A 26,038-nucleotide genomic window follows, 5' to 3' on the forward strand; every position below is an offset into this window, starting at 1 on the left:
CCCAGAGACCAGGATGGCTCTCCTGTAGTAAGAAAATGGAACTGAGAAGTCAGATCAGACTGAACTGTTTTAAGAAAGCCTGCTACACGCAGGAGACAGGATTGGGAAGAGCAGACTCAACAGAGGCTAATGGAAAGAGTATCTCTGTGCTCGGCAGCACACTGAATCCTTAGAACCTGTACAAATGCTACCTTACAAGGCAAAAGGACTTTGTAGACGTGATTAAGTCAAGGATCTTGAGAATATCGATTGTTCAGGTGGGCCCAGTATAATCACAAAGGTCCTTTTAAGAGGGAGGGAAAGGGTCAGATGTAGAGAAGAGATGTGATGGTGAAAGCAGAGGTCAGGGTGATTAGCCAGCAGCCGAGGAATGCAAAGAAGCTGGAAAAGTCAAGGAATGGATCCGGCCCCAAACCCGGCTCAAATTTTCAGAAGAAATACAACGCAGCCCTGACAATACCTTGACCAGCCTAGACCTCTGACCTCTAGTGCTTTGCTGTTTTAAGTGTTATCTTTGTGTTATGTTAAGCCACTAGGTTTGTGGTAACTTGTTACAGTGGCCACAGAAACCTATTAACAGTACAACTCCAGGGAGTTGTGACTGCCCCCCCCCCCCCCCCAACTAAACCAGGAGCAGGGAGGTGTGTAGAAGACAGCTGCCTTCAGGTCTTGGAAGTTTGGGACCAGTGATACTTTGGGGGAAGATGGAGGCTAAGAGAGTAACTGAGACCAGTGTGAACCTTCCCAGAAAAAAGGTCTGGACAGAGTCCTGGGGAAGTCTGGGAGAGGGAGGGCCCGCAGGGGAGGAATGGTGCAGCTGAGCCAGGGCGTGAGCGCTAGTCACAAAGCGAGGGTGCGCTCTGCCTCCAGGCCGGAAGGCTCCTCCCTCTTGTCAATACCAGCACCTCCTCTTCACCTCCAGCCTCATCCACTCCCCCAGTCCAGGGGCTTTCTGACAGCTCCGAAGTTGGCCACCCGCTTAGGGCATTCTGCCCACCTTCCACCCCCTGCCTACAGATACTGTGCAGGGGACACTCAGCTTACGCTTAAGTAATCAGGAATTGGGGAGGGGGGATTGGAGGGAGCGAACCGGAGCCAGCCGGGCTTCACCGAGTGTGTGGTGGGGAAGGGGTGGACCCGCGGGCAAATACATCCCCGTCGGAGGAAGGAAGTGGCTCCCTCCTCCTGCCCCTCCCCTTAGGGTCTCCGGGGCCAGGATTCTCGTGATTCGCGATTGGCTCCCACGGGCGGGACCTTTGTCCGTCTGCGGGCTTGCAGGAGGCCCAGGCCGGGCTCGCAGGAGGCCCAGGCCGGGCTCGGGCCTGAGGAGCGGGGGAGGCGGGGAGGGGGATGCAGAGACCAGCGGGGAGATTGACAGGCAAAAACGAGGGCAAGGGGGCCGAGAGCCGGGCCGGAGCTCCCCGCCAGCCGCGGACTGAGTTATTAGAGGGCGGGCGGCAGGAGGGGGCGGGAGGAAGGAGCGGGCGGGGCGGCCCTGCAGACGCCGAGCTCGCAGTTGCTGCGGTGGCCGCGGGCAGGCCGGGCGCAGGGTAAGTGCTCCGGGGCGCGTGGCCCTTTTTCGAGCCCTCCCAGGGACTCCCCGCGGGATCCCAAGGGTGCCCGGTTGCCCTCGGTTCTAGCGTTTCCCAGCTCAGGGCAACGCGGGCGGGCAGTGCATAACCCAGGGGCCCCCTATAGCGGGGAAGGACAGGAGACAACGTGTGCACCTCACCTTGAAAACGAGGGTGTGGATGGAAAGCTACCCTTCTGTATGGAGTGATTCCCTGGGCCAGGTGTCTTCACTTCCTCACATGCCATGAAGCAGAAGCAACAGGTGAGCTAGGTACCATCCTTGTCTCCCTCTTACAGGTGAAGATACCAAGACTCAAGGAAGCCAAGCTACTCGCCAGGGGGTCACACCGCCCACAGAGGCAGAGCCGGAACTCACCCAGGTCGGTGTGAACACCTAAGTCCTTTTACTCATCAGGCCTGCCCTGCCTGGGTCCTACACCCTTGGGAGACGGCAGGGAGAGACCAGTGCTGGGAATAGGGGAAGAGGCCAGGGTAAGCCTACCTGCTTATCACTGCAAAAAGAACTTTGTGGACAGCAAATCCTTCACCTGAGTAGGGGGTGCCAAGCAATAAGAACAGTGCTTTGGGGACCAGGTTAAACTCCAGAGAGGAGGCATGGTGCAGCCCCCTGGTCCAGAAACTCCCAGGCTTGTATCAGCACCCGCGCTGGGCACAGGGTGCTTTGCAGGTTTAGCGATGGGACTTCAATTTTCCATGCCTCAGTTTCCTTGTCTTTTTCCTTTGCTTATCCTTAACCTTGGGATTAAGCTTGCCTCAGAATCTTGCTGAGGAGACTAAATGAGATGGTTGGTGTGAAAGCCTAGCCCAGTGCCTGACTCAGGCTGGGCCGCGTCTCCACCCGTCTCTGCCCATCTGAGAGCACTTCTCTGTCCTGCAACCCTAAGTCGCTCAGCTATCTGAGATCTGCGGTGTTTTCGGCAGCCCCACCAGCAGCTGAAAGCTTCTTGAGTAAGACCAAGGCTGGGGACCATGACTCCTCTCTGACTTGGAAGGAAAGGCCAGCAGGGACAGGGTTTTGAAAATCTTCAGGCTGAGGCTTGCACAATTCCAGAACTACCCTGTAGTCCCTGATCCTGCCCTCAGCACCAGTTTAACAAGAAGGAGGAAGGCCTAGGGTATTCTTACTCCAAAACCTGCTTTTTTCTTAATCCCATCCATCTCAGCCAGCTGCAGGTCCTACACCTCAGCATACTGTGAATCTGGTCACTCCTCTGCATCCCCACCTTGACCCACAGACCCTCAGCACTGCCTTCTGAAATCTCTGCACAGCCGGGCCTTGATTGATTCCTGACTCTTCTCATTCCTCTGCTCACTGCAGCCATACTGGTGTCCTCTTCCTTCCTTGGACATATGAAAAGCTCTCTCAGGGTGTGTGCACAGACCCTTCCTTCTGGTAACACTCATCCCTTCCATCTTCTTGTGACGTACTTGCTTGCAACTCAGAGACCACCATGAAAGCCACCTACTTGGAAGCCTTCCCTGCCCATCCCAACCTGCAGGAGCCACTCTTTGCCTGCACTTTGTTGCATTACTGTTCTTCCTTCCAAGTGATGTTACCTTGTTTATGTGTTTCTTGGCTAAAATGTCAGTTTACCAGGGCCCAGACCTTTTTCTTGTCTCTTCACTTAGGATTCCCCAGAAGCCAGGGCCATGCCTTGCACTGAGTTGTCGTTGTTGTTTAGTTGCTAAGTCGTGTCTGACTCTTTGTGACCCCATGGACTGTAGCCCACCAGGGTCCTCTGTCCATGGATTTCTCCAGGCAAGAATACTGGAGTGGGCTGCCATTCCTTTCTGCAGGGGATCTTCCTGACCCAGGGATCAAACCTGTGTCTCCTGCATTGGCAGGCAGATTCTTTACCACTGAGCCACCCGGAAAGCCCCTTGCACTGAGTTAAAGTTCTGATAACTGTACAATTGCAGGCAGTGTGCGCAACCATTACAGTTCTGCTTCTCGTTGCTTAACAACCTTCTTTCTACATTTCTACACAAACCTCAGAATTGTCATTCCTCCTACTGCCTTCTTCAGCTTTTCCCTACCATGGGACCTTGCTGCTGTTACCAGGTTCTAGCCATTTTCCAACTTTGTTCAGTGCAATCCAAATTGCACTTTTTTTTCTTGCTTTCAAATTTCTTTTTAACTTTATTTTATATTGGAGTATAGCCAGTTAACAATGTTGTGATAATTTCAGGTTCAAATGATTTTTGAGTCACAGTCTCCAAGCTGGTGTGTTCCAGTCAAGGGTCATCCTAAAGGCATACACCACTTATTACCAGGTGGCTGTTTAGAAAAATTATCCCCAGCAGTATGTGCAAGTTTCCCTACAGTCCCATGAGCATGGGGCTTTTTTTTTTTTTCTCTCATTTTTATTTTGTCTAGTATAATGGGGAGGTCATGGCACGTTTAAATTTTCCGTTGCTTGAATGAGTGAATCTGGGTGTTTTTCTATGCATGCGCTAGTTCTGTTTCCTGTCCTGCGGAGGAAGGAAATCTCCAGGGCACCTGAATTTTTCCCTTCACCTTCGCTTGTGGCGGTGGTTCCACTTGAGCCCCATCTCATGAGCAGGGTGAGAGCCCCCTGGGGCTGGAACAGGAACACACCCAGGTGAGCTGTGCTGGGTGCAGAGGCTGCTCTGCCAGTCAACCAGCAAGAAACCGAGAGTCCCTTGTGCCCTGAGCATGCTACCGTGGGGAGAGAAATTACTCTTTTTTATTTTATTTTTTTAAGTCTTCGTGATTTTTTTTCAAAATGTTAGTATTTTTTAAGTTATAAAAGTAGTACATGACATATAGGCGCTTCCCTGGTGGCTCAGATGGTAAAGAATCCGTCTGCCAATGCTGGAGACCAGGGTTTGATCCCTGGGTTGGGAGGATCCCTCGGAGAAGAAAGTGGCAACCCACTCCAGTATTCTTGCCCAGAGAAACCCATGGACAGGGGAGCCTGGTGGGCTACAGTCCATGGGGTTGCAAAGAGTCGGACATGACTGCGTGACACAGCGTATAAGGTTATTCATTGAAACGCTGGGGCAGCAAAAGATTGGGAGGCAATCTAAATGTTGGTTGCTAGTGGGAACTACACACACTCCCTCAGGGGAATCCCGCGCAGTCACCCAAACGCTGCATTTGCTTTAGAACATCCTGTGAAAGACAGTCTCTGGCTCACTGTGTTAGTCTCCTGTGGCCACTGTAACAAAGGATTGAAAATCTGATGGCTTAAAAGAACAGAAATTTATTATCTTACAGTTCTAGGGGTCTCTCGCCCAAACTCAGTCACGGTATGGCGAGATCAAGGTCTTGGCAGAGCTCTGTTGCTTCTGGAGGCTCCTAGAGGGGAATCTGTTTCCTTGCCTTTACCAACTTCTAGAGGCTGCCCTTACTTATTTTTTAGATTTTTAATTGGAGTATAATTGCTCTGCACTGTTAGTTTGCGGTGTTAGTGTCTGCTGTATAACACGAATCAGCTATGTGTATACATACACCTGCCAATTTCACTCTTCTAGGTGAGCTCCCTGTGCCACACAGCGTCTTCCCACAAGCTATCCATTATATCTTATTTTTTTTTTATTCATGACCCCATTCCCTCAGTCTTCAACGCAGCATAACATCAAATCTCACTCTGACTCCAGTCCCTGCTTCTGTCATCACATCTCCTCCTCTTCTGGTTCTCTCACTCTACTTGTGAAGACCCTTCTGACCACACTGGGTCCACCTGGATAATGCCCCATCTTGATGTCCTTCATCTCCTTAAACTTGCAGAGTTCCTTTTGCCATGTAAATGGGCACATTCACAGGTTCTGGGAATTTGGACCGTGCATCTTTGGGCAGGGCATCCTTCAGCCTTCCACACCCTAAAAGGAAATAAGCAAGATTCAGAGCTGTGTGAGAGCTCACATTTAAAGGGAAAAAAAGAATAAATAAGACTGTGCTTGGGAAGACATAGAAGACCTCCAAAGGCTACATGGGAAACTGATAGGAGAGGATGTTTCTGGGAAGATGAGGAATAGAAAGACTTATCATAGTATATCTTTTTGTGTCTAATTTCTTTACTGTATATGTCACCTACGTTAAAAATGAGCTTTAAGAAGTCACACATAGTCATTGTAAAAGTTCAGACCTTTCAGAAAGAAGCCAAGAGAGAGAGAATACCCACCACACCCTCAAATCTCCACCGGTAACCACTGTGAAGAATTCAGCTTCATCCTTAACAGATTTTTTTTTAATGCATATATCATCTTTTCACATGGATGGGATCATATTATGCTATAAAGTGATGGGAGACTTGTTATATTCCTCACATCTTTCCTCATCCACCTATGGACATTTAACAGTACTGGATGTACCATAGATGTACTGTGACTGACTTGACCAGGCCCTCAGTGGTGAACATTTAGTTAGATTCCTTGCTGCTTTCCAGAGCAGTCTCAACACTAACATATGTCTGCCTGGTTCCTAATTGGAGTGAAATGCACATCGAATTAAGTTTTTTAAAAATTAAGTTTTAAAGTGAGCAGTTCAGTATCATTTAATACATTCCTGATGTAGTACACCTACCACCTCCATCTAGTTCCAGAATATTCTCATCACCTCAAAGGGAAACTGTGTCCCCATTAGGCAGTCACTCTCCTGTTCCTCTCTCCCCCAGTTCTGGGCCACCACCAGTCTGCCTTCTGTCTGTATAGATTTGCATATTCTGGATATTACACATCAGTGGAACCATGTAATATGTGACATTTTGTGTCTGGCTTCTTTAACTTAACATAGTGTTTTAGAGGTTCATTCATGTTGTAGCATGTGTCAGTACTTCGTATCTTCTTTCTTTTTTATTAAGATATAATTGACATACAACTTAGTTTCAGATGTACAACATAATGATTCGATAATTTGTATGTATTGCAAAAGTACTTCATTTCTTTTTATGACTGGATAACACTCCATTGTATAGATATAACATCTTTTACTTATCCGTTCATATGATAATGGGCATGAATTGTTTCCATCTTTTGGCTGTGAATATTTGTGTGCATGTATTTGAGTGCCTGTTTTCAGTTCTTTGGGTATATACTCAGGAGGTCATCCTTCTACATATGGCTTGAACTTTACTGTTTACTGTTTTCAGACACTATTAACTTAAGCAAGTTAAAAATAATTTGTAAGAAAGTGTTGGAAAACACATACTAAGGCAAATGCTGGCAGGATGACAGATCTGGACAAATGTTTTCTTATTTTCCAGATCCTGAGAAGACAGAAAGATGGCTGCCTGGAATGAAAAGGTAAATTAATTCAGGTGGACTAGCAGAGTTAATGGACCTCCCAGTCTTGAGAAGATAATTGTTTGATGTTTCTAACAGGATGGAGGGAAAACACATGTTCAGGGTGCTTGCACCATACCAAAGTGTTTAAAGTCACAGAGGTGAAAGCTGTGGGAGGAACCTCAAGATAGCCTCAAAATAAAAAACAGACTGTTCAAAGCCCAGGTCTGCATTTTAATAGCCCTCTGTCCTTTGGTCATACCCTTCACTTCCCTGAGCCTCAGTTTCCTCATCTGGAAAATGGGGCCAAGTTACCACCCTTGTTCCTGAAGGCTCATCCAGAGAAGCTGAGGAGACGATGGTCTCAGAATGCGAGGACAATACTGAGCTCATCAGGACTCCTCCAGACCATTTATTTTACAGGTAGAGACATTTGGGAACAGAGAAGGAAAGCTACTTGCTCAAGATCACACAGGAAGTGGCAGAAATGGGCTTCCAACCTAGCCTGATGGCAAAGCGAACGCTCTGCCTCCTGTATTGTGCGGCTGTCCAGAGTAGGACTAATAAATTCTGTTCTTGATATCTGGGGCGCAGGCTTGTTGGATTTGAAGAGACATTGGTTGTGAAAGGTAGGGCAAGGTGGAAAGATGTTGACTTCCGTTTCAGCTGTTCTCTTGGAGTTTCTAGGGGCCTGGCCAGGGGGAGCTGTCAGGGCAGCGCCAGAGGCTCAGGGTAGCAGCAGAGGAATGGGGCAGAGGACCATGCGACGATGGTGATGATCTTGCTTTTTGTCAAATCGGTGGCCCCTTTAATTGTAAGAGTATTTCTGATTTAAAGCTGTTTATAGTGTGGGAGGGGGAAGTGACCAATGGCCCTTACAACATACTACCAATTCTGATTTCAGAAATGTTGAAATAAGGGGAAAATGTCCATCTTTGCATTAATGAAATTCGGTGGCATTTCCAGTAGAGGATGACGATCACCCTCCATATTGTTGTGGCAATTCCTGACAAGATACCGTAAGCTTACTGCCTGCCACCCAGTAACAGGTGCTCCTTGAGTTCCAGCTGTGATTACCACTCACAGAAGGGCAAATGGAACAGTTTCCTTTGTTTATCGCTCCCTACTAGGCAAAATAAGAAAGCAAGCGGAAATTCTCAATGATGGTTTTGCTGTGGTGAAATTGGCTCTCTGCTGCATCTCACGAGGGGTTGGATCAACCCACACAACTCTGGAAAAAAACTTGACTGGGTGTATCAGGAGTCATGAAATGGTCATAATCAAACCTGGTCATCTCACTTACAGGAAAGGAAACAACCCACAGAAAGGCAAAAGTATCATTTACAGCACAGTTTAGAAACATATGTGTTTCTTAGTCCGTAAGATGCCCTTGACTGTCAATGCATCATGATTTCATGTGCTGTGAAGGAGAAAAGGGCCCGCCTGTTCACTGTGATCTAATGTGACACAGCATTGACACTGGGCGGTTGTAGGACAGATATCAGAAATGTTGACATGTGGAAAAATGTGGCCTTTGAATGGGTGACAAAGATGCTAAAAATGAACAATCAGAAAATAATGAGAACACTGACTTCTGTGGTTAATAAACCTTAACCATTAAAAAGGCATAAGTCTGATGCATATAAGTAGTGGGGGGAAAAGATACAAAGTTGTCTGCAGCCTTTGATTATAATTGTAAAAGACAGATTAAAGAGTGAGATGGGTAGATAAGTAGATGATAAATTTGTTGTGTTGGAATTATGAATTTGTTTTTCCTCATGTTTTCACAATAGTAATACTAAAAGAAATAGATGTGGAGTGACAGTCTGCTCACTGTGAATGACAGCAGGTAAAAATTGGGGGTCCGGGTGGGTCAGGAGGTCTGGCTGCAGGGACAGGTCGCAGGAGTGGGGGTTAAGATACAGAAACATCAGGGCAAGCAGTGTGTTGGAATGCAGAACTAGGGACACACCTCAGGGGACCCCTGGGGGTGGGAGCCTGTCTTTCATCGTACAGAGGTCAAAACAAGGGGTGGTCCCAGCCACATTGTTGGGCAGCTAGGGTAGATTGGACCAGAACCACTTAGAGCAAATAAGCCTCTTACTAGTTCTAAAACACATTCCTTTTAATAATTTATCCCAATGAAGTTAATTATGTTTTTTAAAAATTGTTTTAATAGGATTCCATTTAGGAGCTATTTAATCATCCAGCCCCTCTAGCTTTAGTGAGCAAAATAGCTCTGTTGTAGGAGAAGCTGGTGGGGTTTTTAGCCATGGTTCAGACCTGATTTGCTGTAGCCGGCTTTAATCCACAGGGGCCCCCAGCAGGCTCTGGACAGCTGCCCTCCTGAGAGGCCCTCCCTGCCCCTGCCCACCTCTCTGAGCCTCCCTTTTCCTTTTCTGTAAAATGGGAACAGTGAGGATCAAACAAGATGGCGCTTGGAGAGCACGTAGCAGCGTGCCATCCTAATACACAGGAGCTGCTGACGCCGTCATGAAGATCAAGTGGGTTTTCGGCCCATCAGCTGACCTAGTCCTCAGCTCAGTCACCTGTCACCAGCCACATATGGGCAACCTGGTTACCGGGTGTGCTTAGAAATCCTTGTGGCCCTTTGGCACCTTTCTCATAAGGTGTTTGGGGGCACCAGGTTCATTCATAATTTTGACCTTGACTGCACACTGGAGATCCCAACCACCCAGGCCACTCCAGGCCAACTGAATCACAGTCTTGGGGCCTGGGAGCCAGGCACTGGGGTTTGTTTGTTTGTTTTTAAAGCATCCGAGTGGTTCCAATGTGCAGCAGGTCTGAGAGCCATTGGTTAAACTGCAGCTGCACTGGCCTCCTTCCAAGGACTGAGCCACAGTGGGGCAAGAAAGAGGGGCGCCCTGAACTCTTGTTTATCTCATCTTTTCCACAGCTGAAGCATCACTAAGATGTTGGGGATGGGGTGGCCCAGATGATTCAGTCATACTGGTAATAGGTCCTAATTTCTAGCTGGGTAACTATATATTTTTCCTTCTATGCTTTCATTTCTTTCTATGCTTTCAAAACACAAAATAGCAGCCTGACTTATGCTTCCCAGTTAACATGGCCAAATCACAGACTTGGGGCAGGACTGCCAGCTTTCCAACAGCTATCCTCTCCCTCCCCCAGGGAAGCATGTACCCATGTGTTTCAGACTCAACCCATTGGTGATTCCTGAAATCTATTAATGGGCTTCAATCAGCCTTTTAAGAAATAGAACAGAGTGGAGAACTTAAGTCTCTCACATATTAACTTTAATGTTGATTATAGAATGTATATATGTTAGCGTGTCCTAAGTGGCAGGGTATAAAATGTGTTTATTGTTGAGTAACACCGGGCTGAACTCCCGACTCAATGCTGGCCTTCTTCACCAGCTGAGTCCAGAGCAGCATTCGTAGAGGTCATGGGGAGGGAGGGGATTCTGGGCCAGACAGCCTGGCTCAGAATCTGAGCCCTGCATCTCACTGGCTGTGTGGCCTGGGGCAGGTTGCTTGGCCTCTCTGTTCTCAGTCTCCGCACCTATAAATGTAGAGGATTCCGTTTCTGCCTCATAAAGTTGTTGCTGTGTGTTGCCACGGGCTTCTGCACAGAGCTCAGAAAATGGCAGGTGCTTTGGCGATAGTTCCAATCTCTGCAGTTTGCACTACCTTAAATACTAACTCCCGCATCGCCTCCCCAGCTTCATGATCATCTTGCCAGGTCAACAGACTCTTCCATCAAGGCAGGAGGATTCTGACCCACAGGGAATGGAGAGGAAAGTTGGAGAATGCATCTCTGGGGGCACCTGGGCTGCTGGTCAGGCTTCTCAGTCTGCAAGCAGCAACTCCCCCACCCCACAATCTAGTCAGCCGTCGCGATGGTTATTTTCATGAACCTCAAACTTCCTCCCCACCCTAGAGAAGGAAAAGCTGCTACGCTTATTTAAAGACTTCCCTGATTTTAAAAATAGGCATTCCTCAGAACACAAATCCCTGGGGACTAGGGGGTGGGGAGGTGGTGGTAAGAGAACGTGACCTGCTGGGGTGCAGGAGTCCCCCAGGAGGAGAGATTTGCTCGAGGGATTTGTTCCACCCTCCAGGTATGTTTAGTGGGAACCTGCAGTCTTCCAGGCATGAGGGCTGTGGAGAATGTAGCATGAGCAGGAGCCCACCCACCCAGCGCCCTAATGAGAAGCTGGGGGAGGAAGCAGACTCCATTATACAAAGGGGTGCATCCGTCTTTATTGTGGGAGGTATGGGCCATGGGTGAGTGCAGCAGGGGAGGTACATGGTCAGATTCCTGGAGCTGGGGTGCTGGAGAGAGACCTGCAGGAGGCAAAGAAAAATGACAAGATGGCATTCCTGACAGAGAAAATCACATGTGCAAAGGGCCTGTGGTTGAAGGAACCTGTTGAGTATGGAGGGCTAATGGAGACCATGTGGCCAGACCAGAGACCAGTGACAGGTGAGATCAGATGAGCAGCCAGAGGTCACAGCCTGTGCAATGACTGTAAGTCTCGGGAAGGCACTTTGGTCTTCTTTTTTTTTTTTCTCCTTACCATGCCACACAACTTGTGGGATCTCAGTTCCCTGACCAGGGATCGAACCCTGGGGCCTCAGCAGTGAAACCATAGAGGCCTGACCATTGGAGTATCAGGGAATTCCCTGTGGCTTTAAAATCAGTGGGAATCCCAGAGAGAGTTTCAAAGGAGGGCCCCAAGATCACTCCAGGTTCAGTGATTCACTGGGAGGGCTCATAGGACTCCACACACAGTTCCACTCATGGCTAAGATTTTTACAAAGGAAAGGGGAAAAGGTACATGAGTTGAAGTCCAGGGGAGATCAGGCGCAAGCTTTCAGATTCCTCTCCCATGGGAGTCACATAGGACTTGCTTAATTCCTCCAGCAGCAAGCTGTGACAACACACGTGAAATGTTATCTGCTGGGAGAGCTTGTTAAGAGACTCAGCACTCAAGGTTTTTATTTGAGAGGTGATCACATGGGTGCCTTCCAAACTCCAGAAGTTCCAGTCTACCCTGAGGAAAGCAGGTGTTCAACATAAACCGCAATGTCTTTTACAAAAACAGTCCAGCACAATGAGCTATTCTCACCAGATGAGGACCCTCCTGAAATACAAGTTCCCAGATTCCAGCCAGGGGCCAGGCAGACTCTTCTAAGGCCACAGCCCCAGGCCTTTTCTGCAAAGGGAGTGACATGATTATGTTTCAAGGAGTGCTCTCAGGCTGTTGACAAGAGTGTAAGTGATGGGGAGAACAGTGAGGGGCTGGTACATCTTTCAAGTAAAATGTGCAGGCTGGGGCAGGGAGGTGGCAGAAGATGAGAGAAGTAGGTGATGGATTCAAGGGTTATTTAGATGCTAAAATGCACAGGGCTTAGTGATTAGGTGAGCTTTGTGGGAGAGAAAGGGAAGGCAGGGATTGGGACAACATCACTGACCCTGCCTGGGTGGGTGTTAAGACTCCCTGGGGAAAAAAAAAAAAAAAGACTCCCTGGACCTAGAAGGTAAGAGATGCAAGTCCATCAACTGTCCACTGGATGGTGGTGATTGCCATGTGGCAAGTCCTCATTTTCCCCTACTTAGGGAGGGAGGATGGCATCTCAGAACCTTGATTCCACTTCTTTCGATATCATCATTCTTGTTGCTTTAAAAATCAGCTCTTCTGGCATGTTTTCCTCTCATTGACAGAGCATCTCAGAAAGAACAAACTGGTAGAATTGAGTTCATATGTCAGCTTTACTACTTAGGTTTGTTTTCAAAAACTGTACATGAACAAGTTCTCAGTGCAAGAAATTAAAACAACGAACAGGTAGATATTAGGTTGAACCACATAACTGTTGGTTTCTACCAGTTTTGATCTATAAAAATGGTAATTTTTAAGGAAGTCTTGTTTCAGTAAAGTTTTCTTGGATTATATCTTGAACCATTCTGTTCCATCATTTTGGTTCTCTTTTTTAGGGATTTCAGTTATGTATATATTGGATATGTGTGTGTGTGTACATATATTTTCTTCCTCCCTTCTCCCCTCACCCTTTGTTCTCTGTAGGTTAGATCTGACTCCAAAAATGGCTATTTCTTATTGTTAAACCTAACAGGGAAAAAAAAAGTTTCTCTTCAGCTTCCTAGCCAGTCCCAATCCCTTTTGCTTCACAGAAATAACAGTTTGGTTTGGGTTGTTCATTTGTTTTTAACAAACATGGAATTATACATTCTGGTCTGGTTAGGGTTAGAGTTAGTACGGTGCCGATTTTCACTTGACCATAGTTGAGAGACACATTTCTATGTCAGTCCCTGAAGCCACACTGATGTAGGGCATTCTTAATGGCTATGTGGTATTCCATAATGTGGGTCTGCCACAGCATATTTAACCATGGACCTTATGGTTGTAACAGGACTGCAGTGAGTACATGTGTGAGTGTCTGTGCTCATGCGTGAGTCCCTTGTGTCAAGTCAAACAATATGGACATTTAAAATTTTGTAGAAACTAGTTTAAGGCTGATCCTTTCTTTGCTCCCATGCCTGGCACATTGGGGAGACTCAAATATCCTTTGAAAAGATGAAAGAAAGTGCCTCATCGCCCTCCTAAGAAGGACGTACCCTTTTCCATGCCCACCAAGGTGGTACAGAGCCATGCCTGCCTTCCTCCACTTCCATCACCCTGCTACATCAGGTGACTCCTGCAGTAGATCTCTCCTCCCTGAACCTCAGTTTCCCCTTCTGTAGCATGGAGAGACTGCCTCTCCCTGCCCAGCCAACTTCTCAGGATTATTGCCAGCATCCAGTGAGAGCAAGAGTAGATGGAAGTGGCCGATACGCTGCAAGCAAAAAGAAGCTTCTTCCAAGTGGTTTTGTTGACCTCCAAAGTGCGGGACGGGTGTGTGGCCCATGAATATAAAGGGAGAGAGAGCACTTGGTCTGTGGCACCCTTGAGCTGACTTGACCACACCCGCTCTGTCTTAGCTTCCTGGGGTTGCCATAACAAATGACCACAAACCAGATGGCTTAAAACAACAAATTTATCCTCTCAGTCCTCAAGGTCAGAGTTCTAAAATCAGGGAGTTGGCCAGCCCAGTTCCTCTGGAGGCTCAGAGGGAGGGTTGGCTCCATTTCTCCTAGCTTCTGGTGCGTACTTGCTAAGTTGCTTCAGTCGTGTCCGACTCTGCAACCCTATGGACTGTAGCCCACCAGGCTCCTCTGTCCGTGGGAGTCTCCAGGCAAGAATGCTGGAGTGGGTTGCCATGCCCTCCTCCAGGGGATCTTCCCTACCCAGGGATCAAACCCGAGTCTGTTAGTCTCCTGCATCGGCAGGTGTGTTCTCTACCACTGGCACCACCTGGGAAGCCTAGCTTCTGGTGGTTTCTGGCATTCCTTGGCTTGTAGAAGCATCACTCCAATCTCTCCCTCCATCTTCCCATGGCCTTCTCCTCTGAGTGTCCCCTCCTTTTCTTTTCTTTTTTTAAACATTTATTTATTTATTTGGCTGTGCCAAGTCTTAGTTGCAGCATGTCAGCTCTTTAGTTGCAGTATATGGGGTCCAGTTCCCCAACCAGGGATCAGACATGGACCTGCTACATTGGGAGCGCAGAGTCTTAGCCACTGGACCACCAGGGAAGTCCCCCCTCCTTTTCTTATAAGGACACTAGTCACTGGATTTAAGGTCCATTCTAAATCCAGCATGGTTTTATGTCAAGTTTCTTTTTTTTTTTTTGGACTGCACCATGCACCTTATGGGATCTTAGTTCCCTGACCAGGGATTGAAGCCCAGGCACTTGGCCATGAGAGCCAGGAGTCCTAACCACTGGGACCTCCATGGAATTCCCAACAAGATCTTGCCATCTGCAAAGGCTTATATTCCAAGCAAGGTGACATTCTGAGGTTTCAGGTAGACATGGATTTGGGACAGCTATGTTTCAACCCACTGCACCCTCCTAGCTGGTAGATCTCTGGTCACAGCCTGCCTGGCCTTTTCTCAGCCGTATCTTGTAACATGGGGGCCTTCAGGTTCATACAGCCCAGCCCAAGGGTAGGTCCTGGCTCTGCCATTTTCTGAGTGTGTGACTTTGGACATATCACCTTTTTCACTCAGACCCAAAATGATGACTTTGACCTCAGAGAGTTGTTAGGAATTAAAATGAAACAGTGCATTTAAGGAACTTACCAGTGTGCTGTTATAACAAATTATAAACAATCAGCAATAATAGATGTTGCTGCTATTGTATCTTGTTTGGGAGTGGGAGTGTTGATTAATGGGGCTTCCCAGGTGGCATTATTGGTAAAACTCATTTGCCAGTGCAGGAGACATAAGAGAAGTGGGTTTGATCCCTGGATCAGGAACATCCCCTGGAGGTGGGCATGGCAACCCACTCCAGTATTCCTGCCTCCAGTATTCTAGCCTACTGTAACCCGGTAGGCTACAGTCCATAGGGTCACAAAGAGTCAGACAACAGCTGAAGTGACTTAGCGTGCGTGCATGCACGTGTTGATTAATAAGCAAATTAAGTCCCTAAAAGTAGGCTCTGAGAGGGAATGGGGAAATGGGGACTTAGCAGATATTCAGCCCTGGGAATCAGCAGTCAGATGAATTTCTTAAAAAGTACCTATTTCAGTGATTGCTGGATGACCATGAAATAGGGACTTTCCCCCTCCTACAGACGACAGCTTCAGAGTCTGAAAAATAGACATTCATAAGAACATTTTCTTCCACATCAATTGTAGGCCTGATTTTTTGTTTGTTTTTCCCCCTCTCTCCCAGGTAGTAATTTTTACGGTATAATACCTGTCATGTGTAAATGAGAAGTAGGCAGTTACCTTTGATGGGTAGCTCCTGTGGTTTTGTTAAATCGTTTATTAAATATTTATTGAGCCCCTCCCTGTGACTGAGGGAGGAACAACATCTGCCCTCCCAGGGTTCACAGACTAGTGCCAGAGACAGACAACCTTGAGATGTCACAGTGTTCATTAGTGGCTTGATGGGGAAGTAGAGGAAGGACCCTCACCCAACGTGTGGCAGTTAAGGAAGGCCTCCCAAGGGAGGTAAAATTGATTCTGTAAGACCTGAAAAAGAACTAGGGTGAGGCAGATGGGGGGTATTCCAGGCGGGGTGGGGGTAGTGGGGCGCGCAGGTCATGTGAAGTACTGGAAGCAAGAGAGAGTGGTTTATTCCAGAACCACAGTGCATTTAGTGTAACTGGAATGTGGTGGAGGCTGGGGAAGGGACCATGAGATCTTTGACCTTGTCCTGAAGGCAGCAGTTGACAGGGGGTGAGGGTGAGGGGGTGAGGGACTGAAAGTAATGGGAAGCGGGGGAGGGAGATAGGCAAGGGCAGGGACACAGCCAGCCCAGCATTGGAGAAAGGTGACCCTGGCCACCACTGGATGGAGAAAGGGTCAGAGCTAAGAGGCCGAGTCAGGAGGTTGGTGCAAGTGTCCCCAAAATAGGTGAGAGTGATAGGAGAGAGATGAAGAGAAGGTGCAGCAGGAATGGTGTTCAGGAGGTTAGAGTGACAGGCCTGATGGAGAGATCGGAGCCAAGAGTGATCTTCAGTTCTGGACTTGACCGGCAGGGTGGATGTGACTCCATGACCTAGGCCAGTGTGGAAGGAGAAGTGGATTTGGGGGGAAAGAAAAGAAATTAGTTCAGTTTGGATCACAGCAGACTAATGACCTGGCAGGATATCAGATGGCAGGCTGGAGACTGATTGGCACCTGAGCAGCCTCGAGAACACAGATGTGCAGAGACCACTAAAGTGGGGAGTGGCCCTGTGCCAGGGCAAGCTCAGGGTCAGGGACTCAAGGACTTGCGGTGGTGTGGGGGCAGGGATGTGGTATGGGAAGAGCAGCCAGAGATGGGAGAAGAATCAAGAGGAGGCAAGATTGTCAAACAGAACCAAGTCCACACTGTGAGAGGATACAGCCCAGTCCAGGTGGGAACCACAGTCGTGGGCTTTGATACAGAACAGTGACCCCAGAGAGAGCAGGGCCAGAATATACTGGGACGGCAAGGGTTAATGCAGGAGCAGTGGGGACAGTTCAGTGCCAGGGCCTCCACTAGGCTAGATTCTCCAGATTGCACATGATAGAAGCAACTAAATCTGGCTTCAGCCAGGAAAGGACTCTTTCAGTCCATATAACTAAACACATGGGGTTGCAGAGGCAGACAGTTTGGGCCCAGTAACCAGTGAACTGAGATATCCACAGGTGATGAAGAAGTCGGAGGAGTGGAGGTGAGAGTGTTTGTTATTTAGGAATAATAATACCAGCGGGTGCTTACAGAGGGTCTGCTTCTGGCCAGGCACTAAGGCTGGTGGTCCTGGCAACTCGCTGAGTCGGTCTTTCCATCTGCCTGGGCAAGGTGGGGGCGGGGGGGGGGGTGGTGGCGCGGATGCCGAGAGCGGAGAGTCCAAGGTTGGTGGTGAAGCTGCCGAGGCTCACAATGTTTTCATGATCTTTGTCTTTTCTGGAATTTTGCTGCTTCTGGCATGACGAATTTTTGACTTAAAACTAGAGTTGTTTTCTGCTCTGCTGGGTGCCATATTTTCATTCCAAATTACTGAAAGTTGTTTCTTTACTGGATGCAAAGTTTCAAAAAAGTTTTCTGTATAAAATATGAATATGGTTTTTGTGGCACACCCTGAGGTTCCCACCATGCTGAGAATTAGTGCAAGAGGTTTCTATCTGCCAGATGAAGTGTTTTGGTGGAGCGGATCATGGCCACTAACCACCCAGAAAGATTCAGGTTGGCTGTGGGCCTGGTCCTTGGCCAACCTTCAGAACCCAGCAATTGGAGGCACCAGGGCCCTCCACCAACAGGCACTTGATGGGTTTCTGTGCTAGGTCAGGTGTCACGTGGTACTCTGGGGACTCAGAATCTTGGACCTATATGTTTGTATTTTTCCATTAAATTTGGAGATTTTTTCCAGGTGTTATTTCTCCAAATTTTTCCCTCTCTTCTTTTTTTGGTACTCCAGGTACATGTATATTAAGAACTTAATGTCCCTGAAGCTCTGTTCTTTTTTTTTTTTTAGCCCTAGCCTTTTTTCTCTTCTTGCTTCCGCTGGGTAGTTTCAGTTTTTTATCTTTAAGTTCCCTGATCTTTTCTTCTGCAGCATCTAATCAGCTATTAAGCCCATCCAGTGATTTTTCATTTCATATATGTGTTTTTCAATTCGAGAGTATCCATTTGGATTTTTTTATAGTTTCCATTTTTCTCTTGAGATTCTCCATTTGTTCCCTCATTAAGTTCATGTTTTCCTTGAAATCCTTGAACATATTTATAATTAACTATTTTCAAATCTTTGTTGGCCAATTTCATTATCTCCATCCCTTTTGAGCTAATAAGCTGATGTTTTATTGGTTTATGACCACATTTTCCTGCTAATTTATCTGTCTGGTAATATTTTATTGTATGTTGGACATTATGAATGTTATGTTGTTGAGAGTATTTTGCTGTCTTCTTCAATAGAGTACTGAGTTTTGTTCCAAGAGGCAGTTAATTTACTTAGAGATAAGCATGATCTTTTTAAAAGTCTTATTTTTAAGCTTAGTTGGGACAGGTCTAAGGTAGCCCTGACTGGAGGGCTAGATTAGGTCTACATATAAGGCATGGCTTTTCTGGAATTTCTACTGAATACTCAAGAGTATTCAACAAGATCTCTCTACTCTCACTGTTTGGAACTCACAGATCTCCCAACCCAGACCTATGTAAATCTCTGGTAGTTGTTCAGCTCACAGTTCCCTAAGAGTTTTTTTATGTTTTGTTTTCCCCTGAAAGTTATATTTTGCCCTGTTTCATGGAGTCTTGCTCTGCACATGTGAAGTTTAGGACTCAACCTAAGTCCAATACTTGGAGCGTTTTCTCTCTGCACTGCTTCCTTTTCTCTGGTACCTTGCCATGCAAATTCCTGAGGAAGTAAAGTTCAATAACCCTGAACTATAATCTTTGTCTCCATAGTCCAAAAAGTACCTCCAGGCAGAAAGCTAGAGTGATTGTGGGGCTCATCTTATTTGTTTCTCTTCTCTCAAGGATCATAGTAAATTTCATACATTTTACCCAGGTTTAGAGTTATATCTTATCTAGTCTTATGGCAGGTACTCTAACTGGTGTAGTTGTTTATACCAGTTACTGTGTCATTGGTCAGAAACAGAAGTCTCATTCTTTTGTATGTTTATGCTCACATTTTCACACATTCCAAAAACAATACATGGTAGTATTTGGTAGGACTCAGAAAGTGGAATTTGAGAAGCCAGTGAAGGAAGCTTTTGAAGAAAGGGAGTGATCTTTCTGTGTTCAGTACTGCTGAGGTACACACGGATGTCATCAGTGATGCACAGAGACATGGTTCATTCATTTTAACTGCTGTATAAAATTCCATCACATGAACAGAGAAAATTCACTTCTCTATCTCCTACCATTTAGGTGAACGTTTGCAGTGAACGTTCTTGAACATGTCACTGATTTGAGTACATGTGGGCGAGTTTCTCTTTGAAACCTATCTCGGGGTGGGATTACTAGATCATTAACTAGTATAATTTCAACTTGACAAAACAATACCAGATTGCTTGGAAAAATAGTGGTGCCAGTGTCTGTTCCTACCTTCAGGGTTCAGGAGACCCCCACTGCTTCACACATTCACTGTTTGCTATTGTAGATTTTAAAATTCTTGCCAATCTGAGGAATGAAAACGTGTGTGATTGTTACTTCAATTCACCTTTTCCCAAATATTAGTGAAGTTGAGTGTCTTGGCTATCTGGGTTTCCTCTCATGTGACCTGACTGGTAATATTCATTAACTAGTTTTCCATGGAGTTGTCTTTTTTGGGTAAGATTTCTTTCTATATTCTGGATGCTAGAATCTTTGTCTATTAAATGCATTGCAAATATTTACTCCCAGTCTGTAATGTGTCTTACTTTATACAGGTTGTGTATGTGTGTGAGAGACAAACATTTTTAGCTTTGGTGAGTCAGGTCTATTGATTTATTTTGTGTTTTTTGTCTTATTTAAGCAATCCTTCACAGTACTGAGGTCATAAAGATACTTGTCTGTATTTTGTTTTTAGACTTTTAAAGTTCTTTTAAATGCATTTATATAGATTAATACAAGTGAAATTTATTCTCTGTTTGGTGTGAGGTAGGATTTTTTTCCCCCCTTGTTGGAAAAGCCAAGTGTCCTAACTTCTCCAGTGTTTTCTCACTGATCTGGACTGCCATTGCCGTCACATCCAGGTTCTCACAGTGACCTGGGTCTGTTTGGGGCTCTCTTTTCCTGTTATGCTGATCATATTGCCTCTTCTCTTAACCATACTTGAAAGTTTTCATTATTGAACTTTAGAAAAAAATTGATGTCTGGGAGGGTAAGTTGGGTAAAGGAGTAAATAAGTAAAGCTTATTTGCTTTTTTACTTTGAAGTCATTGGTCTTTAAACAACTGTCTATAATTATTTAAAACAGCACTGGCTGAACTTAGGAAAAATCCACTTGCTGCCCAGACCTTTCTAGGACAGATTGGTGGCGAGGGTGGCTTCGCTTTTGTGTGAAACTTTGGGCACTTTTACTTCTGCCTTTGCCCTCTCCCTCCCCTACCAACTCTCACCTCTGGGTTTTTCGTTTGGGAGGTCTCTGAACCAGGCGCTGCTATTGGGTCTTCCGGTATTTACACGCGGCCCGTGGTGGGTGTTTTGTGACTGGGCGGGAGTAGTACCTCTCCTGTTGGTTACTGCCAACCAGACCACAGTGGCAGGCCTGACGGAGTCTGGGGTTTCCTGTTGCCTCGCCAGCGCTGAGACCCTGGATTCCAAAAATAAATACACGAAAAACCACTGTGACCTCACGGTCTGCGCTCGCACGGTGCTCTGAGCGCCGGACCGTCTTCACCCTGGGCCTGGCCTAGGGGGCTCTGCTCCCCCGGAGACTGACGGACAGGCTGCCTGAACGCTCGTTCTCTGTCCCCCTTTCTTCAGGCAGTCACACGCAGGGCCAGGGTGGCTCCCGCCGAGAGGATGAGCAAGTTCTTGAAACACTTCACCGTCGTCGGGGACGACTACCATGCCTGGAACATCAACTACAAGAAATGGGAGAATGAGGAGGAGGAGGAAGAAGAAGAGCAGCCGCCGCCCACTGCTGCCTCGGCCGGCGAGGAGGGCAGAGCCACTGACCCCACCCCGGCCCCGGCCCCTGTGCCCAGGCCCCGCCTAGACTTCAGGACCACTTTGAGGAAGCTCTTCAGCGCCCACAGGTTTCAGGTAGGTGGGCAGAGGCCCAAAATGCCTTGGGTGGGGCAGAGCCATCAGCCCAAAGTCACGAGGTCAGGTGGGGGCCCCATCTCTGTCACCAGTTCCTTCAGTCCGCAGATATCTACCCAGCGCCGATCGACCGATAATGTGCAGGGCAGGTCCCCTATTGTCAGGGGCAGGGTAAGTCCTAATCCAAAAGTCAATTAAAAATTCACCACCTGATGAATACATTAAACAAAACTGATTCACCCCTACTCAGCTGTAGACAGGAATGGAGCACTGACACATGCTATAGTGTGGATGCCCCTTGACAACATGATCCTAAGTGGAAGCTAGACCCAGAAGGCCACATGTCTTGTAATCCCATTTATGTGGAATGTCTCGAATACATACATCCACAGAGATAGCAGAATAGAGGGAATGGAAGGGGGAGTGACTGCGCAATGGATGTAGTTTCTGGTTGAGGTGACGAAAATGTTCTAGAACTAGATACCAGTGATGGTTGAACAACCTTGTGAATGTGCTTAAGGCCTCTGAACTTTATGCCAACCTTAAAGGAGTAAAAATGTTAAGTTTTGGAATGTTAAATGTTAAGTTATGCAAAATTTACCCCCTACACACACAAAGGAAATGAAAGGATAAATTGAGGGGGGTAGTCTCTTGTGAAGTGATGCTGAAAATATCTGCCTGGAGTAACCAGCCCACCACCAATCTCCAGGTGTGGTTATGGGGAGACCCTGAGAGGGAGACGCAGACTTCAAAGAGTAGCAGAAGGAATAGGACTTCCTACAGGGTTCAGTGTCAGTTCCAACGTGAGTGGAGTCTGGCCAGCCCTGTCTGAACCCCATCCCGCCACCCCAGCGTGGGTGAGCAGGTGTCTGGAAGCATGTTCTGAGACCCAGCAGAAAGCGGGAGGCTCCTTGTCAGCCCAGTCCCTGAATGGAACTCTTTGGGGGCCCCTGCTGCAGGTTACCCCTCTTCAACCATGATAACCCAGCTCCTCCCTGGAGATGGTGTCCCTTCTGGAAGTAGAGAGAAGCAGCCCTTGCCTCTCCCATCACTGACTTTGCTCCAGGGTAAAAGAGAAGGAATTATTTTGGTCTTTTTTTTTTTTTCACTCTCATGTGACTTACAGAAACAAAGCAGGCAACCCAGCACTCCTGTCAGCTCAGCGCTTTCCTCTGTAGCTCTGACAGAAGAGGAAACGTGGTATTATGTTGTTGGGGTTGAAATCCCAAACCCTCAATTTCAGGAGCAGAAAGAAGGAGCCAGCTTCCTCCCAGCTGCAAGGGGAGCCCTGGGGAGGTCCCCTCTCCTGACTGGGCCCCCCCCCCAGGCCACGTGGCTCTGGGGAAGAGCGGAGGAGAGGTGTTTATTCATTTACTCAACAGTCATGAATCTTAGCTTCTGCTATCACCGGGGTCACGGCAGTGAGCGTGGTGGACACATCCCTGCCCTCACTTGCAGAGGATGGATGCTCCGTGGAGAGGCGGGCATTCCAGAAATCAGACAGATACTGGATACAAGTGGAGAGAAGCCTTCTGCAGGGAAACAAAGAGGAGAAGTGGCTTTGAGAGATCCTCGGGGTGGGGGAGACCTGGTTGAGGATGTGAGGCAGAGCAGGTGATACTTCACCTAACACCACGAGGCTGGGCAGGAGTGAGGTCTGTGGGTGGGAAGGGAGGAGCTTCCCAGGCAGAGAGGGGGCGTGTTTGCAAAGGGCCCGAGGGAGGAAAGAGTCTTCAGCATTGGAGGAATTGAGAAGGGTCCACAGGGCTTGTGTGTATCCAGTAGTGGGAAAGAAGGCACTGGAAGTCCACCCACTGGCAGTGGGCATCTATCAGAGAGTCCCGAGTGTGCGGTGGGGAGGCAGCGACATGAGCAGTTTGTAGAGGGGCCTAGAGTGGAAACAGGGAGGCTACCTCAGGGTAGGGAGTAAGGGTTCACGGGTTTGATCTCTGCAGATAGAATCCATGTACAAGAAGATTCTGGAATCCCCTCTCAGGTGCAGTCTCCACTTGTTCCCATGGTCTGAGGTGACCAAGGTGACTTATATAGTTGACTGTTGTCACTTCTCACAGGATGGCCCAACCAACCAAAGGAGAGAACTTGGGGTGAGTCAGGCCTCCATGGTAGCCACAGACAGGCAGGGGAGCATGGCCAGGAAGGCCAGGAGGAGCCTCACTTTTATCACCTGCTGACCGTGGCCAGGCCGTCTGCTGAGCGCACATCACACTTGATCTCACTCGATGCTGCCATTGTCAGTCGGGGTGGAAAATGCAGCCAAGTCCCGTCTCCCCCGCAAGGACACTGAAGCTTGTTAGAGCTAACGCCAAGGCACAGCAGAGCTGAGAGCTGTGCCCAAGGTCCAGGCTAACAGGGGAGCCGGCCCAGGACTGGCCGCCCCACAGCCCGCTACACCCTGCCCCTCTGGGTGCCGCTGCTAGGGATGGCTGTCTTCCAATGAGGATTTGGAATTAACCCACTTCCCTGCATTCTCAGCGTTTTTCCTTGTGATGTGACTCCCCTCAGAACTAGTCCTGCCTTGTGAACTGGTGGATTCAGAACCTTAGGAGTCAGTCAGTTCATAGAGGCCAGGGTTGGGACCCAGGCACTGTAGTTTTGTGACCCTGGGTCTGTCTCTCGATCACTTTTTAAAACTGAGGTGAAATTAAAATTAATTAATTAATTAAATCATTTTATGATCAAATTAATCATTTTAAAGTGGGTAATTCAGTGGCATTTATTTAGTACAATGATGTTGTGCAGCCATCACCACTATCTAGTTCCAGAACACTTCCATCGCCCCCAAAGAGATCTAGTACCCATTAAACAGTAACCCCCAGTCCCCGACAAACCCTAACCTACTTTTTGCCTATACCGGACATTTCACGTAAATGGAATCCTACAATGTGTGTGACCGTTTGTGTTTGGCTTCTCTCACTTAGCATAATGTTTTCTAGGTTCATCCACACTGTAGCGTACATCAGTGCTTCATTCCTTTTTATGACTAAATATCCAGTCTGTTTTTAATATCTCTGTGCCTTGGTTCTAAACCAGACAAGCTCTTAGATCCCTTTAGCTCCAACATGAAACCAACGAGGGAGGGAGGGAGGAAAGAAGGAAAGAGGCTGTCTGAGGCTTGAGTCTTCATTAAGCTACTGAATTCAGATTTGTGTGAATATTTCATTACAGAGCACTTTGCCATACAATTTTCAACAATAAACCATGTCATCAAATACTTTAATTAGTGACATAATTGTTACAGATCGAAATGGTCAAAAGGTTTAATAGCTCATTCTTTATAGGCCTGAACTGGTTCAATTGCAATCTGAAACTGCAGAAACTGCCAAGATAACGGCAGATTAATTCTCAGAGGTCAAGATCTATCTGCCTGACAGTGTAAGAGGCAAGGCCCCCAGGGAAGTAAGTGACAGTCCAGTATGTTCAAGGGAAGAAGAGGTCACACAGGGTCAAGGGAAAAAAGAGGAACCCCCCCCACCTGGGGTTCCTCCTGTTGCTGCCATTTCCACCACTCCCACATCATCCCTGTGGTCTCCCCAAATGCCATCACCTCCACCCCACCTTTACTGTCCAATTCACCATCATCCCCACTTTCATCACCATGACCACCCCCACCGCCATCGGTGAGACCACCCACTTACTTCACCCTAGTCCCTCCCCCACCAGCTCCCGCTCCAGCAGGTCACAAAACCCACGAGATTGTCTTTCCCTCAGCTCCTCTCTGTTTCCCAGGACACCCAGAACGAACTCCACCCTCCCCCCGCAGTGAGCACATGGGGGTTGGGGCAGGCACCTCAGGTCTCTAGTCTGAAGTTGTTCGACGGGCACAGTGGACGTCACCCTAAACCAGCTGCCTGGAGGAGGCATCACTAGAGATCCTCCTGTGACTTAGCTCTCTGAGACTGGATGTTTTATTTATTGTGCCTCTGTTCTGGGTGTACCCTGGCAAGCAGCAGTTCCCAGAACTAGAAACACAAAAGCTTTAAAAAACATTACTACTTATTTTTTGCCATCTAGGAATTAGCAGTTTGGTTTGAGAGATGCTAAGAAGCAGTGAACTTCCGAGTTAAGAGAAAGACCAGTGGTGACCGAGGGTCAGTCAGTGAGCTGCACGGAGGCTTTAGGACAGGCACGGCGCCAGGCTGGAAGGAGGGGCTCCTGTGAGAGGAGCCGGCCCCCAGCAGGCCTCCTGCAAGGCGCTGGAGCTGCTGTGGGCAACTGGCCTCCAATCCTTGACATCCAGGTGTTAACAGCCCTTAGAGATGGAAGGAAGGTCCCTGTTTAGGTCTCATGGTTTCTTGCTTCTTCCCTCGGTCCACAGGTTATCATCATCTGCCTGGTCGTCCTGGACGCCCTCCTGGTGCTTGCCGAGCTCGTTCTGGACCTGAGGATCATCCAGCCCGACAAGAATAACTATGCCCCCAGGGTAGTGTGTCCACAGCCCTTTAACATGGTTCACTCTTGTTACCTGCACTGAGGGTGGGCGGAGGGAGCAGCACCCACAGAGAATCACCCAGGGCTTCTCTGAGAGTAGTTTGATGGGGTGCTTTCAGTCAAAGAGCAGAGCACATGTCTTCCTTTCCCAGCTGTAGATATGAGTTCCCTACAAGCAGGAGACCTCAGATCACTTGATGGCTTGCAGGCTTGCATCTTGAGCTGTCCAAGACAGAGCTGGAGTCTGTCACTGCTTCTCAAGCCAGGAGGATTCCTTCCCATTCCCCAGAGGAGGACAGGCTGTTTGTCCTCCTTTCATCATGCTGATGTGGTCCCTGTGCTGGAGCCACTGGGGGGACGCGCCCACCATTCAGTCCCTTATTCACAGTTACTGCCTGGCCCATCCCAAACAGTCATCCAGAGGGCAGTGGGTGCACTGGAAATGCACCCTGTGACCCTATCACCAGTAACTGGGAGAAGGCCAGGGGCTTA

General features: G+C 47.8%; 1 protein-coding gene across 4 annotated transcripts in view; it reads left to right on the forward strand.

The window, feature by feature from the left end:
- The first annotated feature begins 959 nt into the window (after positions 1 to 959).
- The window catches only part of HVCN1 (hydrogen voltage gated channel 1), a 32,823-nt gene continuing 7,744 nt past the window's right edge, over positions 960 to 26,038 (forward strand). Inside the window, exons 1-5 of one of the 4 annotated variants that reach the window (XM_020890008.2) lie at positions 960 to 1,050; positions 1,870 to 1,952; positions 6,822 to 6,861; positions 20,816 to 21,097; positions 25,434 to 25,538. In XM_020890008.2, the coding sequence (XP_020745667.1) occupies positions 6,841 to 6,861; positions 20,816 to 21,097; positions 25,434 to 25,538 (408 nt within the window). In that variant the 5' untranslated portion in view covers positions 960 to 1,050; positions 1,870 to 1,952; positions 6,822 to 6,840. The other 3 variants (XM_020890006.2, XM_020890009.2, XM_070475196.1) reach the window with 3 other exon arrangements.

The sequence above is a fragment of the Odocoileus virginianus genome, chromosome 12 (genome assembly GCF_023699985.2).
Source record: "Odocoileus virginianus isolate 20LAN1187 ecotype Illinois chromosome 12, Ovbor_1.2, whole genome shotgun sequence".
NCBI classification, from domain to species: domain Eukaryota; kingdom Metazoa; phylum Chordata; class Mammalia; order Artiodactyla; family Cervidae; genus Odocoileus; species Odocoileus virginianus.